Source organism: Crotalus tigris, unplaced genomic scaffold (assembly GCF_016545835.1).
Source record: "Crotalus tigris isolate CLP2741 ecotype Arizona unplaced genomic scaffold, ASM1654583v1 scf7180000020033.632256, whole genome shotgun sequence".
Classification (NCBI taxonomy): domain Eukaryota; kingdom Metazoa; phylum Chordata; class Lepidosauria; order Squamata; family Viperidae; genus Crotalus; species Crotalus tigris.
In genome coordinates, this window is record NW_024097828.1 from 443,889 (window position 1) to 461,778 (window position 17,890).

Below are 17,890 nucleotides of genomic sequence, written 5' to 3' on the forward strand. Positions count from 1 at the left end.
CCTTTCTTTCTTTGTATGATTTGGCTGTTTCTGGCTGAGTTGATGGTTTCTCTGTTTGTTCTCCCTTTCTGTCAGTTTACTACCAGACGCAAACTGAGTTAAAAAGTGAACTTCTACAAGTTTCATTTGCTGCCTGAAGTCAAGATAAGAATTAGCAGCATTCAATCTGTTTCCATGTCACTAACTGACAGCACAATTTGGATAGGCACAACAAAGAGCCAAGCTCCTGAAATGAACACATGTAGCTTTCAAGCACTTTCCGCCTCTCCCCAGGGCAGGAAGAGGGTGAGTCATAGAGTTGCTCCTTCCCTCTCTTCTTTAGAAGGGCTGAGGGTGCTGCGGTAGAGTAAGCAGAGCTACCCAGGTTCTTGACAGGTAAATTTGCTCTTCCCTTATCACTTATTGAAGCAGGGTTGAAAATGTGCACAGGGTTGATTATAGATTGAACAATGGACAATCCCCTTTGCCTAAAAGTTGCCAGGATTCTTAATATATTCTTGATGTGGTAAGGGGGGGGGAGAATGCTACTAAAGAGCAGCGTTCTTTGTGAGTTTTGATCTCTAATCTTACAAAGGAGGAAAGGAAGCATGCTTCTTTTGGATGCTTGGCAACTAACCATGGGTACAACTACCTGCAAAGGTCTTTGATTTTAAAAAAAATCCATTGACTTGGTTTCCTCTGATTGGGTGCATTTCCCACCCCCTCACCCGCCCCCGGGCCTCTGGTACATGCCCACCAACCCACACCTACACACCACTGCCACCATTTCTTATCATTTACGCAAGATCTCGCACACGATTTTCAAGCTGATCTATGCAAGAACGTTTACCAATGCTGAGACTTCCTAAGGCTGGTTAGAGGAGGTGGAAATCATAGTGTGTGCTGCAGATTGAGCCCCAGATTGATGGATCAATCAATTTTTACAGAACAGCCAAAGAAAGGAAGAAGATAGCTATTTTTTAAAAAAAAATAAGATTCATTCTGGTGGGATGCTGAAAATTACTAAATCAGCATTTAAGAAGATTAAATAGTTCTTAACCATGAAGTCAGAAAGGCTTTCTTTCAGCCTTCCAGCTCTGCAATAAAACACAATTGCAAGCAGCCGTGATAAAGAAGGGGCAAACTGAGATCCTTCACCTTCCTTTCTACAGGAACCTGAGAAGAAACGGCTCCTTCAAAACTTTGAATTGTCACCATGAGCAACCTTGGAAAGCCAATAGCTCCAGCTTCCCCCATTCTGGCCGAGCAGCCCAAAAGAAAAAGGGGGCGGCCAAGGAAGCATCCACAGGTAAGAGTTCATGCTTTAGTAAGCTCAGAAAATTCTGTTAAACCTTTGCCTTTGTATTAAGTTAAGATTTATAAACAGTATACTCTCTGACCATAATAGAAATGATATTAGATGACAAAGATTGCATTCCGAAACAGTCTCAGCAATTCCAGCCAACTTTGCTTTGTTCAAGGCTAGAGATCGTTTTCTATTTATCAGTGTAGGTGTGTCATAATAATGTATAGGGCAATTTATATGATCAAGCTGAACCACTGTTCAGAGCTGGAATCTACAAAAGAGATCTCCAACACATAGTTGTCCAGCCACTACATGAATTCATCCAATCAAGGGAAGTTCATTATCAAACTATGCTTCCTGTTAGGAAGTTTATTTTAACACCCAGTCAGAATCTACCTTTCTCTAATTTAAGGCCATCGTTCTGCCCTCTGAGCAATAGAGACTGAGTTTGGACAAAACTGTAGTTACTTTAGTTTAGAGGATTGTGAAGTGGTGTACAATGTGCATTCCTACTGCCTGGAGTCACTGGGAGCCAGCTGGTAATATAAATGTAATAAATTATTATTATTATGGTTGGTCACAATCAACCAGATATTTAGACTGGATTTTGGCATTTTTACCCACCTACCCAGTTTTCCTGGGGATCTGAGATAGATAGGTGTTGTTGTCTGATGGTTTTAAGGGTATCATCTGCAGGATGTAAGCTGTTCCAAGTAAAGCTCCCTTTTGCAATTGACTGACTTGATTTTGTCAATGGCGATGAAGTTCAAGTGATGTTCCAGATGTTTTGGGATTGCACCCAAGGCATTACTCTTTTGCCACAGAGAAGAGCAACAAAGATGATTAGGGGACTGGAGGCTAAAAAAATATAAAAGGAACGGTTGCTGGAATTGGGTATATCTAGTTTAATGAAGAGAAGGACTAGGGTGACGTGATATCCAATATCTCAGGAGCTGCCACAAAGAAGAGGGAGTCAAGCTATTTTCCAAAGCGCCTGAAGGCAGGACAAGAAGCAATGGATGGAAACTAACCAAAGAGAAAAGTAACCTAGAACTAAGGAGAAACTTCCTGACAGTTAGAACAATTAACCAGTGGAACAACCTGCCTCCAGAAGCAGTGAATGCTCCAACACTGGAAGTTTTTAAGAAGAAACTGGACAGCCATTTGTCCAAAATGGTATAGGGTTACTTGCCTGAGCAGGGGGTTGGACTTGATGACCTCCAAGGTCCCTTCCAACTTTATTATTATTATTATTATTATTATTATTATTATTATTATTATTATTATTATTATTACTTCTATTTGCAGGTCTTTGTATTTTGTGATTTTCTCCAATTATTTCCTTTCTATTCTGCTGCCTCCAGGTGTTGCAACATCCACTATCCAGATTTTTTTTGTCTTTTGTCTAGACCAATGTTAAGTCTGGGATGTTATGTGGCAGGTGCTTATGTTTCTGAAATCCCAGAGCACTTTAGCATCTTCATTTGTTATTACTTTATCTACTTTGTGGTCCCACCATTGTTTGCAGGCAAATGGTATTTCTTGCAGATATTCCAGTGCACCATTGATGCTATTTTGTCATGCTGTTGTTTGTAGTCAGTCGGTACAATCTTCTTGCAGCAGCTAACCAGATGGTCCACTGTTTCTTCAGCTTCTTTGCAGAGACAGCACTTGCTATCTGTTACTGTCCTCTCAGTTCTGGCTGTGTATGCATTTGTTCTTAAGGCCTGGTCTTGCACAGCCAGAATTAGCCCTTTTTCTCTTTCTTCAACTTTCCTGGTCTTAGCCATTATTATTATTATTAATAGTAGTAATAGTAATGGTGGTGGTGATGGTAGTAGTAGTAGTAGTAGTAGTAGTAGTAGTAGTAGTAGCAGCAGCAGTAGTATAATTAGGAAAAGAATGAGATTACATTCACATACAATGTATAAGGAAGGAGGTGAGCACAGTGGCACGTATGGTATATTAGTTAGTCTTTTAATTATGTCAAACTATGTACAAACATTAAGATTCTCAAAATATGCACAACATTCTTCATAATGTTTTAAATATTTATTCAAATGTAAATATTTTCTGTACTGATATTCTTTTTTGATAAGTTTGGTTTCCATTGTTGTATATGTTGTTTTGGTCAAGTATATTTTTGGTGATACCTACTATATCTATATTCACAGGATATTCATGTCTGTGGTTAATTTAAGTACAGATCACTGAATTAACCAACTCTTCTGAGTTTGCCTGACATATTGAACAATAAACTAAACACACGAATAAGGTTGATCCAATATGTTAGGTTAAAATGAGGTCATTGGTTTTATGAACACCAACTTTTTAAACCAATAAAATCCTGCAGTAAGTGGTACATCTATTTTTTTTTCTACTAAAAATTGTTGTTATGTTTTTGCAAACCTTAAATCTCCCTGAACTTTGATGTTATGTGTTCAGGGTGTCATTTTGGTTGCATTAAAGATTCACAACAACGTGCTTTTTTATGGGGAATATTTATTCCAGAAGTCTAGTTTAGGTATATTTCCAGAAGGGCATAAAGATTGCAGCAAACCAGATGATTAACCGACAAACAAATGTCCATTTTACCAATAAACCAATAAACTCATTCACTTTCCTGAACAATACTCTATAGCATCAGATGATGGTCCTTACATCTGGACAGAAAAGTCACAGCAGTTCTCAGCCTGCTTACACAGTAGGCTGTCTTTCAGATTTCTAGTATGCTAAGCATAGCCAAAGCATGCACATTCTGAGGAAGAAAAGAATGATTGCTTTGCAATAAAACTGCAGATGATTATTTTCTACGTTGTTCTCCAAAACAACCATAGCCACCCACAGACAAGTAACATGTTGATGTCTATAGAATATTTCAGTTGTATCCAGTGGATGTCAGTGACAAGTGTTCCTTTTGACTAATACTGAGGCGTATCCATTGGAAAAGTAATTAAGAAGAGCTAACAAAAGCACTGCTTTTGATTCCACATTTAACTATTAATAGATTATTTTCTTCTCTATTGCTAATATTGGTGCCATAGAAGATCCCTGGTTAATCAAATAATCTTCTCATCACATACACCTTTGAGTCCAATTGATTTGCAATTTGGCATTACCCGAAAGCTGATATCCATGGTAGAAGTCATTTTTTGCATCATGAGAATTATTGAGACTACTGCTCAGTAATAGGCACTTCTGTCTAATAGTTTATTTAGACTTGATGCCTTCAGGAAACCTGTTCAGTATCTGCCACCAAAAGATTCTGGGTGTATGTCCTGGAGGTTTTATTCATTTCATCTGGTGTAACACTAGATTTTATCTCGCAATATTCTCTGTAGTTACATACAGAGAAAAATAAGACCTACAGTAGAGATAGCCGTCCTTCTCATTCATAATAACCTTCCCCGCTTTTCCATCCAAAAAGGATCCAACTGGACCTCTGCCCCCAAAGAAACCACGTGGACGGCCAAAGGGAAGCAAGAAGAGGAGTGCTGGTTGTGGACCAATGGTAAGAACAATCAGATTGGCACGCTCTGCTCCAATTTTCTTTACTTTCTGATACAGAAAAGGGACTGATGGTCTTTGGACCTGGAAACCAAGAACTGAAATCAAATATACAAGTACTTGTATGTAAATCATATAATTTAAAAGTTTCCCTTTATTATATGCCAGATTTTCTGAACCTTTGAATCAGTTTTTGATTCCCAACAATTACCTGGACTAGCCCCTATAGTTTTCTTGACTAGTTTTTTTCAGAAATGGTTTGTGTTTGCCTCCTGCCTAGCATTGAGAGAGAATGACTGACCCAAGGTACCCAGCTGGTTTTGCACCTAAAGATGGACTAGATCTCAGGTTCTCTCATTTTCTAGCCTAATGCCTTAACCACTACACCAGTGTTTCCCAAACTTGACAATTTTAAGGCATGAGGACTTCAACTCCCAGAATTCCACAGCCAGCAACGCTGGCTGTGGAATTCTGGGAGTTGAAGTCCACATGCCTTAAAATTGTCAAGTTTGGGAAACACTGCACTACACCAAACTGACTGTCATATAATATGCCAGTACTAATGCATTAAATATAACCCATCAACCGACAACCCATCATTCTCCACCATTATTCTTTGCCCATTTCTTCTAATGATTCCTTGATCTTTTTTGTCTAATGTCACATATCTTCCTTTGCCATTGAGAATATTGTTTTTCAGTTAAACAGTGATTGTTTTGTACTCTGATTCCAAAAGTAATGATGACTGCTACTATCAACTTTGATATCTTCTACTTGTTTTCTTTATTTCCTATATCTCTTTCATCACATGGAGTTGCCATTGATACAGCTCCTTTATGTTAGGATTCTATTGAGACATTATGAGATTTTCAAAGAGTTGCCTGACTAACACATCCAGTAATAATTATTAGTATTAATAATTGATTAAAGTATGCCATCTGACTCCCAACAATTCTGGGTGGCTCACAACAATCAAAACAATGAAATTAGATTAAAACCCATTAAAAGGAAAATAAAAGATGGCAAGACCAAGAGACCAGATGGAATTAAGCAAGGAGTCTATCTCACCAAAGGCCTGGGTGAAGAAGCCAGGTCTTCACAGAAGTTTTAAACAACAGACAAATGAGGGCCACCCAAATCCAGTAGTGCCTAGAACATCACCATCAAGGCAGCTAAATTAGGAATCTTTCTGGACATTAAAATATGTTGAGGAATCCTTTCTGAAGATATCCTTGCTTTCAGAGGTCAGTTAATCAGAGAACTTTTCCCTTTACTGTTCTCAACCAATGGAATCAGTGGTGGGATTCAAATATGTGAACAACCTGTGTGGATCCCACTTCCGGAAGTCCATTCTGAGCCTGGGCAACAAAAAATTAGCTACCGGTTTTGCCGAACTGGTGTGAACTGGCTGAATCTCACCACTGAATGGAATGTATATACTGTGTTGTCGTTGTTGCTCTGGTTGTCTGCTATCATTTCTATCACTGATATTATTTTATTTTTAACACTGAAAAATGAGATATAAACGCCCACTGGGACCCACTGGCAGAGAAGGAGAATTAGGTCATTGTGCTTTTCAAACATGTACTAGCCCAGTTTTCTTTCATATTCATTCATTTCTCAGCTTCAACTTGCCAATACATTTTTGATGGCGATCTCCCAATTTTTCTTTTCTTTTAGCCCTAATGTGTTGATTTTGGTCACTAGATGCAAGTCTTTCTTCTACTATCTTTTCAAAATTCCTTTTCCTTTCCTGAATCATTAGAGACTACCTATCAAGAAAATGATAATTGGGGTTTAATGTATTGATTACAAAGAGTACATATTGCCTAAGAGACATGCTGTTTTTGTTGTTGTTGCTGCTGCTGTTGTTCTATATTACAGGGGCACATCTCTACTGCAAAAAAGCCCAGGGGAAGGCCACGAAAGTGGGTAAGTGTACAGAATCAAAACTGGGGCATGCTTTCTTTTTCTTCTTAAGTAGCAGCTCTTCTTTCAATGTAAGAATGCATCATTTTTTTCCAGGACTGAGGGCTGTCCTCCCAGGACTGAGGGCTGTCCTCCGTCACTCAGTAGTAAAATAAAGGTTACACTTTAGAAAGTCAGGAGTATAGCCTCAGTGAAAACAAAATAGAATTGTAGCTTCAATTAAAACTAATATTATTATTCTTCAGTTATTTATTATTATTTTTCTTATCTTACAATAAAAATTACATTTTGGTAACAACAAAAGTCCCTGGGGTTTGCACCAAGGCTTGGAGAGCTAAGTTATGTTCTAGAGCTTCCAAGTCTAAAGAAACCTTAAACATGACTGTATTAGTGCCTTTCATTATATTTCTGCAATACAGTTTGGAAAAAAATCTAGCTGGGGAGCCGGCGAGTTGGAAAGCAAACGAATCAAACACACTATTATTGTGGCTTTTCAGAACATTTCCAACATATTTGTGCTATTAATTTATTCACTAGATTTATAGCTTGATTTTCCTTTAGGACAGATTTTGTTTTTCAAATTTCCAGGTATGTGGACTTCATTTCCCAGCATTCATAGCAATCATAATGCTGGCTGGAGAATTCTGGGAGGTGCAGTCTTCACATCCAGGGGGAAGGTATCTCCAGTCTGCTCTAGGTACTCAAGACAGAATAAGTACCATTCTCTCCTTCAGTGTCGCCCCATAACAATAATTTTGTGATGTAAAATTGGGCTGACAGACTTGCTTATCATAAACAGGATTTCCAGATTTTCAAGTCATTGCTCATATAGACAAAGGACGAAGAATATTTTCACTACCAACTAGAAAAATGTTCTGATTTGTAAAGACAAGTCACTTTTTTTGCTGATGCACAAATTACCAGCTGTGAAAAATTATGTTTTCATCTGTCTAGAGAAAGCATAGGTATCCTGTGACTTATGGGATGATGCCTCCAGCTTTACTGCTCCTTATTTTGCATCTCAGAATCCTTCAACTGTATATCAAGGATCTCCATAAACATTCTGGAAAAAAACTAATTATTCCTAAATTAGGTCTTCCCCCCCCAAAAAAAACTAGTCCTGCTCCCCTAGTGAGATTTTATGTCACTGCCAGGCCTACTATGGAAGCCGTATTGTGATTTTCCAGCCCACAACCACAAAAACATTGACCATCCAGCTCAGCCTTTATAACTGAGGGTTAGATGTAGGTGTTCGGTGTGCCAGCAGCGTAAGTGAGCAAGGTGACAACTGGTTTGGTCATGGCAGAATTTGGAAATATCTACAGTAAAGGCAGAAAAAGAAAACACGTTTTCTTAAATCCTCTCCAATTTTTGTTTTCAAAAACTTCACTTCAATTTATAAAATCAAAGGCAGTGAAGGAATAGCTCTGGATAAAGCAGGATATAGTCACATTGCAATTCACAGCAAAAAATAAGCTCCACTAAACACAATGCAACTTATTCCCATGTAAACATATCAAAAATTCTATATCAAGCAAGTCTTTTATAAATTAATATCAGTCTTTCATCTCTAATAACTTTTAATCTTTTCTCTTTGGGGCTTTGTGAAAGTCAGTCTATGCTTGCACGCAAAGACAAGCAATGGTTCCAGAGTGAAGTTTTTGTTATCTTTTTATAGTCATGCCTTTTTATATTTCTTTCAAGGGAACTGTTTATAGATTGGCTGATTGCAATAGTTTGCAGAAGGAGATTGCTTATCAAAGCAGAAACACAATGTCAAACGACTAAATATTTTTTTATTTAAAATATTTCTTTCTACAGTATTTCTATCCTGGATTTTTAGAGTGGTCTCAGTAAAATGTTGTTTAACCTCCTCCTTCCTGAAAAAAAAAATGTTGCATAATAAAAACAGGAGGCTGCATGCTTTGTTACTAAGGATCTCAAGTGAATGTTCAAAACTGTTGCAGTGGCCAACTGTACGACACCTGCTGCCACAGGCTGGCCTGTGGTTAAACTGCCAACAGCATAGAGGGGAGCAGAAGTCTCAGTCATGACTCACCCCTCAAAACTCTGCTTAGTACATCTGTTGCAGGGCAGGAGAGTATGTGGGATCTGAAGCAGAAGGAATGGCCTGCAATAGTTAAAGTTCAGCTTTTTTTCCAGTGACCCAGCATCGATTAAGCAGTGGCTCAAGCTGGAATCTTTTCAGAAAGGAGGAAAGGAAAAAGGCATAAAGAGAGCTGGATTTGCAAATGTTTCTGCTCCATGCCCAATGCACAGCCTTTAGTTCTAAAATACCAAATGCAAGGTACAGCTCTAAAAGCTGTCAAAGGGGCATCAATAATCAGTGTCACCTTCAAAGCTGCTATGTGCAGCTCTCCTGCCATGTCCCCAATTAGCTTTGTTGGCTTACTGCCATGGAGGACAAAAGAGACATCTGAATGTATTAATACACAAAAGCCTTTCAAGTGTCCTCCCACACCATTGCCATTAGATAAAAGAATGTGTTGGTCTTCAAAGAGTGCATGGTGGTTCAGGAGAGACATGCAAGAATGCAAGCCGAAGATAGGATTCTTTAAAGAGGGGGGGGAAATGGATCCAGGAAACTACAGACTTATCAGCCTGACCTCAATACCTGGGAAGATTCTGGAAAAGATAATCAAACAACGAATCAGCGAACACCTAGAGGCAAACAAAATCATTACTAAAAGCCAACATGGGTTTGTCAAAAACAGATCATGCCAGACAAATCTTATCGCATTCTTTGATGAAGTGACAAAATTAGTGGATCAGAGAAATGCTGTGGATATAATTTATTTGAACTTCAGTAAGGCATTTGCTAAAGTAGATCACAGCCTACTACTTGATAAGATAGAAAAATGTGGGTTAGACAGCATCACCATCAGATGGATCCGTAGCTGGCTGACCCGGCCATACTCAGCATGTGGTCCTCAATGGAACTGCATCTACATGGAGGGAAGTGTGTAGTGGGGTGCCCCAAGACTCTGGGCCCGGTGCTCTTCAACATCTTCATCATTGATTTGGACGAGGGGATAGATGGGGAAATCATCAAATTTGCAGATGATACCAAGCTGGCAGGAATAGCCAACACTCCAGAAGACAGGCTTAGGATACAGGAGGATCTGAACAGACTTGAACACTGGGCGCTATCTAACAAAATGCAATTCAATGGTGAAAAAAGTAAGGTTCTACATTTAGGCAAGAAAAACCAAATGTACAGGAATAGTATAGTATAGGTATAGTATACCTTGCTCAATAGTAGTAACTGTGAGAGGGACCTCAGAGTCCTAGTGGACAATCACTTAAATATGAGCCAGCAGTGTACTGCAGCTGCCAAAAAGGCCAACACAGTGCTGGGCTGCATTAACAGAGGGATAGAATCAAGATCACGTGAAGTATTAATACCACTTTACAATGCCTTGGTAAGGCCACACTTGGAATACTGTATATAGTTTTGGTCACCACGATGTAAAAAAGATGTTGAGACTCTAGAAAAAGTACAGAGAAGAGCAACAAAGATGATTAGGGGACTGGAGGCTAAAACATATAAGGAATGGTTGCTGGAATTGGATATGTCTAGTTTAATGAAGAGAAGGACAAGGGGGGACATGATAGCAGTGTTCCAATATCTCAGGGACTACCACAAAGAAGGGGCAGTCAAGCTATTCTCCAAAGCGCCTGAAGGCAGGACAAGAAACAACGGATGAAAACTAATCAAGGAGAGAAGCAACCTAGAACTAAGGAGAAACTTCCTGACAGTTTGAACAATTAACCGGTGGAACAACTTGCCTCCAGAAGTGGTGAATGCTCCAACACTGGAAGTTTTTAAAAAGAGACTGGACAGCCATTTGTCCAAAATAATATAGGGTTCCCTGCCTAAGCAGGGGGTTGGATTAGATGACCTCCAAGGTCCCTTCCAATTATTATTATTATTATTATTATTATTATTATTATTATTATTATTATTATTATTATTATTACGTTTCTATCCACAGTGTATATGTACATCTTATGAAAATCAGGAGGGTTTATTTTCATATGATTGCTCAAGAAAAAAAAATCGAGCGTCTAGAACCCAGAAGGCATCGTGCATTGGAGAACCTGTTCTATAAAGTTCTAGAACCTACCACAGGCAGTGCTTTTTTTCTAAAAAAAAAAAAAAAAGAAGGTGCCAGTATTCACACACATCATACAACCCGCCTTGCCTACCCTACAAGGTTCCATCCAAAAAAGATGCCGGAATTCCATTCTGGGCGTTCTATGAGAAAAAAAGCCCTGACCACAGGTATAGCATAGTTGTACCTGTGCTATAAAGTTCTAGTTCACAAAAAGTTCTAGAACTCTAGATTTCCCTTTCCAGCAAGCATTGTCCAGCTCTTCAAGTGTAGAAATGAAGATTGCTAAACTGTCATGCCGAAGTGCTTCTGTAAACTGCTGAAAGGGGATTGCCTGGGTGAGTGAAAAAGACAAAACAAGCATTTTTAAAAAATAAATACCAAAATGCAGAAGGGCTCTTTTTCGTTACATTTTTCTTGTAAAATAATATAGCTTCTGCGCATATGGTAGACAATCAGTGTGCCTTTTGTATGATGTTGACTCAAATGTTCATATTCTTGCTCTAATCCAGGTGTCTAACTTGTGGTCCGTGAGCTGCATACAGCACTGAACAGATAGTAATGCAGCCCCACAACAAGAGCATAAACGTTTAACATTTAAATGTGATTTATATACATTAATTATGTGTTTTATACTGTATATAATATCTAGAGTCCATCAGGTTGTTTATGTCTGCCTTTTCACCAACAATCTGAGCTTGTTTCTAACCTTCTTGAAACTCCTCACTATTAGCCTATGGAGGGGAGAATACAATTTTTGATTGAACTCTAAAATCAGATCTGCATAAAGGTGAAATCCAATTAAACCTTTGCTTTTCCGGCATTGTTGTGTTTGTATGTATATAACAAGAAGGATCCGTTTTTTTTATTATAGCATGAAAATATTGTAAAGGTTTAAGGAATACTAGGTATGTTTAGGAAGTAAACAAAGGGGCAAAAATACATAAATATATTTTCAAATATACAGCATTTTCTCAAGTGAGAATAAAGAAAAGAAACATGTGAAACTTTGGCTGTGTATAGATGTAAGGTAAGAAGGAGAAATATCACTTCTATAGGTTATCTGGTTTGAGGATCATTTAAGAAACATTTCATAAAGCCTGTTCAATGGTATCACATTGAAGGAGGGTTCTCATGTTGTTTCATCCTAGCAAATACTTATAATTCCTTTACAGCTTTTTGTCCCTGAGGAAGAATATCACAAAACTGAAGTCCAAGGGGAAAGCAACTCAGGTTTTAATACATGCCCCACCACAGAAGGTGTGTAATAATTCATTCCTTTGGTCAATGCTTTGTCTGTTGATTACAGATGTTTTGTGTTACTTCAATCACCAGGATTCTAAGCAGTTCACAGCAGCAATATAATCCATGAAACTATGACTACACAAGCATATTTAATAGTCACAATACTCTAATTATAAAACCAATGTTATACATATATATACATACATATACATATACAAACTTAAAAACCACTAATCAGGTTTCTCCACCTATTCACAGGCTATTCACTACCTATTTAAGGTTTCCCAACCCTTGAAAAGTAACATGATAAGATGTGTTATATCATGGTTAAGATGGTGGATGTGGACTGTTTGGGGGATGGTGTTTTCCAGAATCAAATACTACCCATCTGTGTTCTTTGCTATATCCATTCTTTCTCAGCCCAGCTTACATGACAGGATGTACAGAAAAACTATGAGCAGAGTTTTTCAGATTGCTCATTAACCCCAAAATATTTATTAGATTTTATATACATACATACATATATATATACATAATTTAATAAATACTACTTTAATTAATAGTACTGCAAATACTAATAAGCACCTTAAGTGCAATCCCAAAACAATTGGAGCCTTACCTGAACACAACTCGCATTGAGAAAATCACTATCAGTCAATTACAAAAGACAGCTTTACTTGGAACAGCTTACATCCTGCGATGGTACCATCAAACAACATCTGCCTATCCCAGGTCCTTGGAAAGGATTTGATATGTGGTTAAAAATGCTGGCTGATTGTGTGACCAAATATAATCTACCTTTTGACTAGTCCCATCAACCCTTGTGAATCAATATCGACCATATTGGGTGACCCTGATATGCACCATCTTAATTTCCCAAATAAAATAGCTACATGTGATAAATAAAATTTAAATGGAGACATTTCAGCGAGAAGAACTAGCTCTTGCTTTGAATGGATTTGATGTTGAAATTGGGTTACAGAGCAGTGGATGAAATTACTCTTCATCTTCACCCTCTTTGTTACCTTAGTCATGTTATAGATGGAATATGCTGATGACTGTCTAGCAGCCAAACAGGGTCTTGTTGAATTTTTTTTCAATAAGTTAGTGCAGATGCTACTTGATAAATTTGGAGGCGTTTAACCTCCACTTCCTCTCTGACTCCTGTTGTCATTACTTCTAAAGAGTATGGTGACATCAGCACAGCCGCAGACTTCATTGTTGTGCCTCAAATCCTGCCCAGATCTCGGCCAAATCAGTATCTCATGCACTTCCTTCATAACCACTCAAAACACTAGTAACAACATGTTGTCCTTTCCTCTTCTGTTTAGAAAATCTCCTTTCTTGCCTACCTGTTTAGGTGCAAATATAGATCAACTCCTATCTAGTGCCATTAAACTGAAACTGAACTAACTGACATCTCTTAGAAAATGTCTGTATGATGTGTTACCCTTTAACCCCATTAACATTAATAAAATAAATTGTAAATATAAGTAAATTGAAAAATAAACTGTAGGAAAGAAAAGAGGAAGGAAGCATTGATATACAGTACAGGCATGGAATTCTACAAAATATGGAGCCAAGCCCTAGGGAAGAGTATGGGTGCAGCTCAAATGTCTTTTTTTTAATTAGTTTTATTCATTTATAACATAAAATGTGAAAATACAAAAGCAAATAGTAGGGGACAACAGTAGAAAAAGGGGAAACAAAAAGGGTGTGAAGAAGGGAGAGGACAAACAAAAGACATTGACTTCTGACTCTCTCTGTTGCAGTAAAATCAGACATTAAAATCAAATCTCAACTTTTTACATTTGTATAGTAGTATGCACTAGCCATTTCTGTATCGGCAAATCAGTCTAATCGGTAAAACCCAAAATCATAATATCATTTTTTTTCCACCTCAAGCACAAAGTACAGAAGCGGTTTCCAAGTAGAAACAAAAGTACTTATGTTCTTTTCTTTTATCAGCATAGCCAATCTGGCCATCTCTGCTAATTTCATCAGCTTTTGTAACCATTCGTCCATGGTAGGAATCGAGGCATACTTCCACTTTTGTGCATAGAGCTATCTTGCTGCCATCACCATATATAAATTCAGCGTTCCAATTTTTTTTCCAGTTCTCTTTCCATTAGGCTCAGAAGGAAAGTTTCTGGTTTAATCTTTATATTCACTTTAAGAATTTTCTGCATTAATATATGAATCCTACTCCAATATTTCTTTGCCTTATCACATATCCACCATAAATGATAAAAAGTCCGTTCTTTACATTTACATTTCCAACATTCATTTGAAATACCTTTATACATTCTAGATAACTTATCGAGGACAACCTGTACTTCATCACTTTTTTCTTTTTTGGGGGGGGGTCATCAAGTTTTTTTGACACCTTGCTAGGCGACTGGTGGTACTCGGACGTTGCCGTATCCTAAAAGTGGTACAATGGGTGAAAAGGTTGAAAAGCCCTGACCTAGAGTCATCACTGGGTGAGAGGGGTGGCATATAAATTTAATAAGTAAATAAATTTCTCTCCTTCTGTCAGTTATCTGAATAAGACTAGTTATGTGGAGCTCCGTCTGGTACTCTGACATTTGGACTTTCACAATGATGTTCTGGAAATCCCTGTACTTCTCTGAAAATTTATAGAATTTCCTCACTATGTTCAGAAAGAGAGCACCAACTTCCCGCCCCCATAGAGTAGTTATAATGTTTTGGTCCCCTGACAGCTGATTGGGGAACTCTAGAGCAGGACTTTTCAACCTTTTCACCCATTGTACCACTTTTAGGATATGGCAACATCTGAGTACCACCAGTCGCCTAGCAAGGTATCAAAAACCTGATGACCAAAAAAAAAAAAGGAAAAAAGTGATGAAGTACAGGTAGTCCTCGACTTACAACAGTTCGCTTAGTGACTGTTCGAAGTTACAATGGCACTGAAAAAAGTGCCCCCCAAGCCACAGTCGAGCAAGACACCTGCCTGCCCGCCTGACCGTGCTCTTCCTCCTGTCCGAGGTTTCCATTGTTGTGAGCATTTCTGTTGAGGATTGACAGTGGGGGTGGGGTGAGGAGGTGTTTGGTTTTTATTCCCCTCGTCTGCTGGTGGTTGCAGCAGGTTTTGGTCACTTCACATGATCCTGGGACACTGTGACCGTCATAAATATGAATCAGTTGCCAAACATCTGAATGTAAATCACAAGACCCTGGAGATGCTGCAACATTCCATATGATCGGCGCTTCTTCTGGGCTCAGCAGAAGCACCAGGATCAGTGCTGCTTTCCAGCTGATTGGTGATTCTTCAGGGTTCAGCAGAAGCACCAGGATCAGCGCCAAGCTCCAGGTAAAGCCTGGTGCTGATCCTGGCACTTCCACTGAGTCCTGACAGCCCCAAAGAAGCATCAATCAGCTAGAAAGCAGCACTGATCCTGGCACTTCCTCTGAGCCCTGAGAGCCCCAAAGAAGTGCCAATCAGCTGGAAAGCGGCACTGATCTTGGCGCTTCTGCTAAGCCCTGGCAGCCCCAAAGAAGCGCCAATCAGCTGGAGCTGGCACTGATCCTGGCGCTTCCGCTGAGCCCTGACAGTCCTGCAGCTCCAGCCATCTCTCACTCAGGCTTGTGCGGTGCTGCCACCGGTTCAGCTCATTCCCCTCCCCCACTACCACTTTTCTAGGATGGTCACATACCACCTGCCAGGTGCCAATGTACCACAGGTGTTACCTGTACCACTGGTTGAAAAGCCCTGCTCTAGAGTATATATCAAAATCTCTTTCATGTTCAAGAGTTCTTTATAAACAAACAGTAAAGGTAGAAAGTGTGCTTCAATTCACTCTTCATCTCATATTCTCCTTAGGGACATCTACAAAAGGCTGTCACATGAAGAAGGGAGCCACAGAATTCAGGAGAACATTGAGTGAACAACAGTCTCCTTGTTGATGTGTCACAAGAGCAAAATGAATTAAATTCCTGTTCTGCCGTGTGCAAAGTAAAACCAAGTAAAGCTCCCCCACCCCCAATTTTTTTTTTTACCTTTACCAATAACTGCCTCTTGCAAAGCTCAGTCATTCACATTTGTAACAGTGGTCTTCACCCACAAAGGGGGGTTAGATCTAATTGTTATTTGCAGGAAAATCGACCAACGTTACGTGTTTTGAAAACCTTTGTTGATTTGAGTCTTGTACCATTGGAAACATTAATTATTCTAGGATGCCAAGATCTTGATTTTAAGAAATGGGAAAGAACTAATTCTTAACTAAACATGCTTACTCAGAAATCCCACTATGGGCAATACTTTTTAAAAATAAGAATGCTGAGTTTTGCAGCCTTGAGTTACATTTATGCCAAGTTCACTTGACAAACAGGACAGGTGCAGCACAACACTCAATTTGGTTACTAGATTAATGCATGTTTTCAGTATATTTAATTTATGATTGAGCAAGTCATATAAAGATACTGGATTTGAACAATATGCCAAATGTATTTGATTAATAAATAAATATATAAACCATTCCCACTCAATCTCCCCACTAAAGTTAATATTAGATAACCTTATGTTGTTACAGACATAACAATTGTGTCTCTAATTGCCCTAATGAAGCATGTTACGTTGCAACCAGGGTATCATAAACTATAAAATATTTTGGCCTAGCATGTTGTACATATTCATTGTGTAGACTTAGTTTATAGTCCACCATGTTGCATAAACTGGAACAATGGGTTTGTTGACTAATTTTATTTGTTTTGTATATATATTCCAAGGGAACTTTCAAACAATGGAGTAGTAGTACTTGGGGGACAAAAGGAATTGTCTGCCAATCACATTATGTTATCACTATTTGGGGCAGTTGGGCTCAACAGTCTATTCCAGTGGTGTTGCATCTGTCATTGGTTTTTTTTAAAAAGCTTTTATGACCTTCAGTTCATGCCAATAGATTGTTGCCTTTTGTAAGAAGGAACAGTCTATACATAGTTTGGTAGAGTTCTTGGCTTTCTTGATCTTCCAATTCCTGCAAATCCATTGCAACAGTCTATTGCTATGATTATGAAATGAGCCCAAATGCATAACTGCCAGCAGAAAAACACTGAGGAGTTAAGAAAGTAATGAAAAGTTGCCACCAGGGTGATCACAGAAGCATGGGAAAAGATAAATAACATGGAATCTTCTCTGCAAAGAGAAGGAAAGCAAAGACCTGGAACAGGGCAGGGGACACCCTGTTCATATAGCAAGCAATGATTGGCCAATCATTCTCTGCATTAGACAAATAGGGCAAGCACTAGTGGGGCAAGCACTGGCCCAAGTAGGTCTAGTGTTCTTTCATAAAGTCTAAACAAGCTGGGGAATTCATGCTAGCTGGGGGAATTTGGGGAGTTGAAACCCACACATCCTAAAGTTGCCAAGTTTGAAAAAAGACCTGCTCTAAACTAATAAAAACAGCATTTTTATTGTGTCCTGGTGAGTAAATGGATTGTTAACAGACAAAAAAAAGCTCTGATTATCTTAGATACTTTTTTAAATTAGATTCAGAAGAGAAGGAAAATGGAAAGGCTGGTTATTTAATAGAATCCTTAGACTTACAACACCTAAGGCTGTAATAAGAGTGCCACTGAATGAGACAGTGAGTGTGTGTGCACAGATGTATCTTTCCTGCTATGATCTCTGGTCAAAGCGACTCTAGATTTTCACATTAATCTAAGAGGAATTCTGGGAAGGTCTGCATTAGGTAGCAGCACATAACTAATCTTGGATTGAGCTCAAAAAACTAAACAGAGTAAACTTCATTTATACTGAGATAAGACC

General features: G+C 38.6%; 1 protein-coding gene across 2 annotated transcripts; it reads left to right on the forward strand.

The window, feature by feature from the left end:
- Positions 1-268: 268 nt before the first annotated feature.
- LOC120318080 (high mobility group protein HMGI-C-like) lies at positions 269-17,620 on the forward strand. Of its 2 annotated transcripts, none has more exons than XM_039365328.1 (6): positions 269-285; positions 1,152-1,288; positions 4,713-4,796; positions 6,677-6,724; positions 12,033-12,117; positions 15,947-17,620. In XM_039365328.1, the coding sequence occupies exons 2-6, from the start codon at positions 1,196-1,198 to the stop codon at positions 16,027-16,029; spliced, it is 393 nt and encodes a 130-aa protein (XP_039221262.1). In that variant the 5' UTR covers positions 269-285; positions 1,152-1,195; the 3' UTR covers positions 16,030-17,620. The 2 variants fall into 2 exon arrangements, with proteins under 2 accessions (XP_039221262.1, XP_039221260.1); XM_039365326.1 differs by lacking the exon at positions 269-285 and adding an exon at positions 318-375 and having other exon boundaries at positions 15,947-17,619.
- The last annotated feature ends 270 nt before the right edge of the window (positions 17,621-17,890 follow it).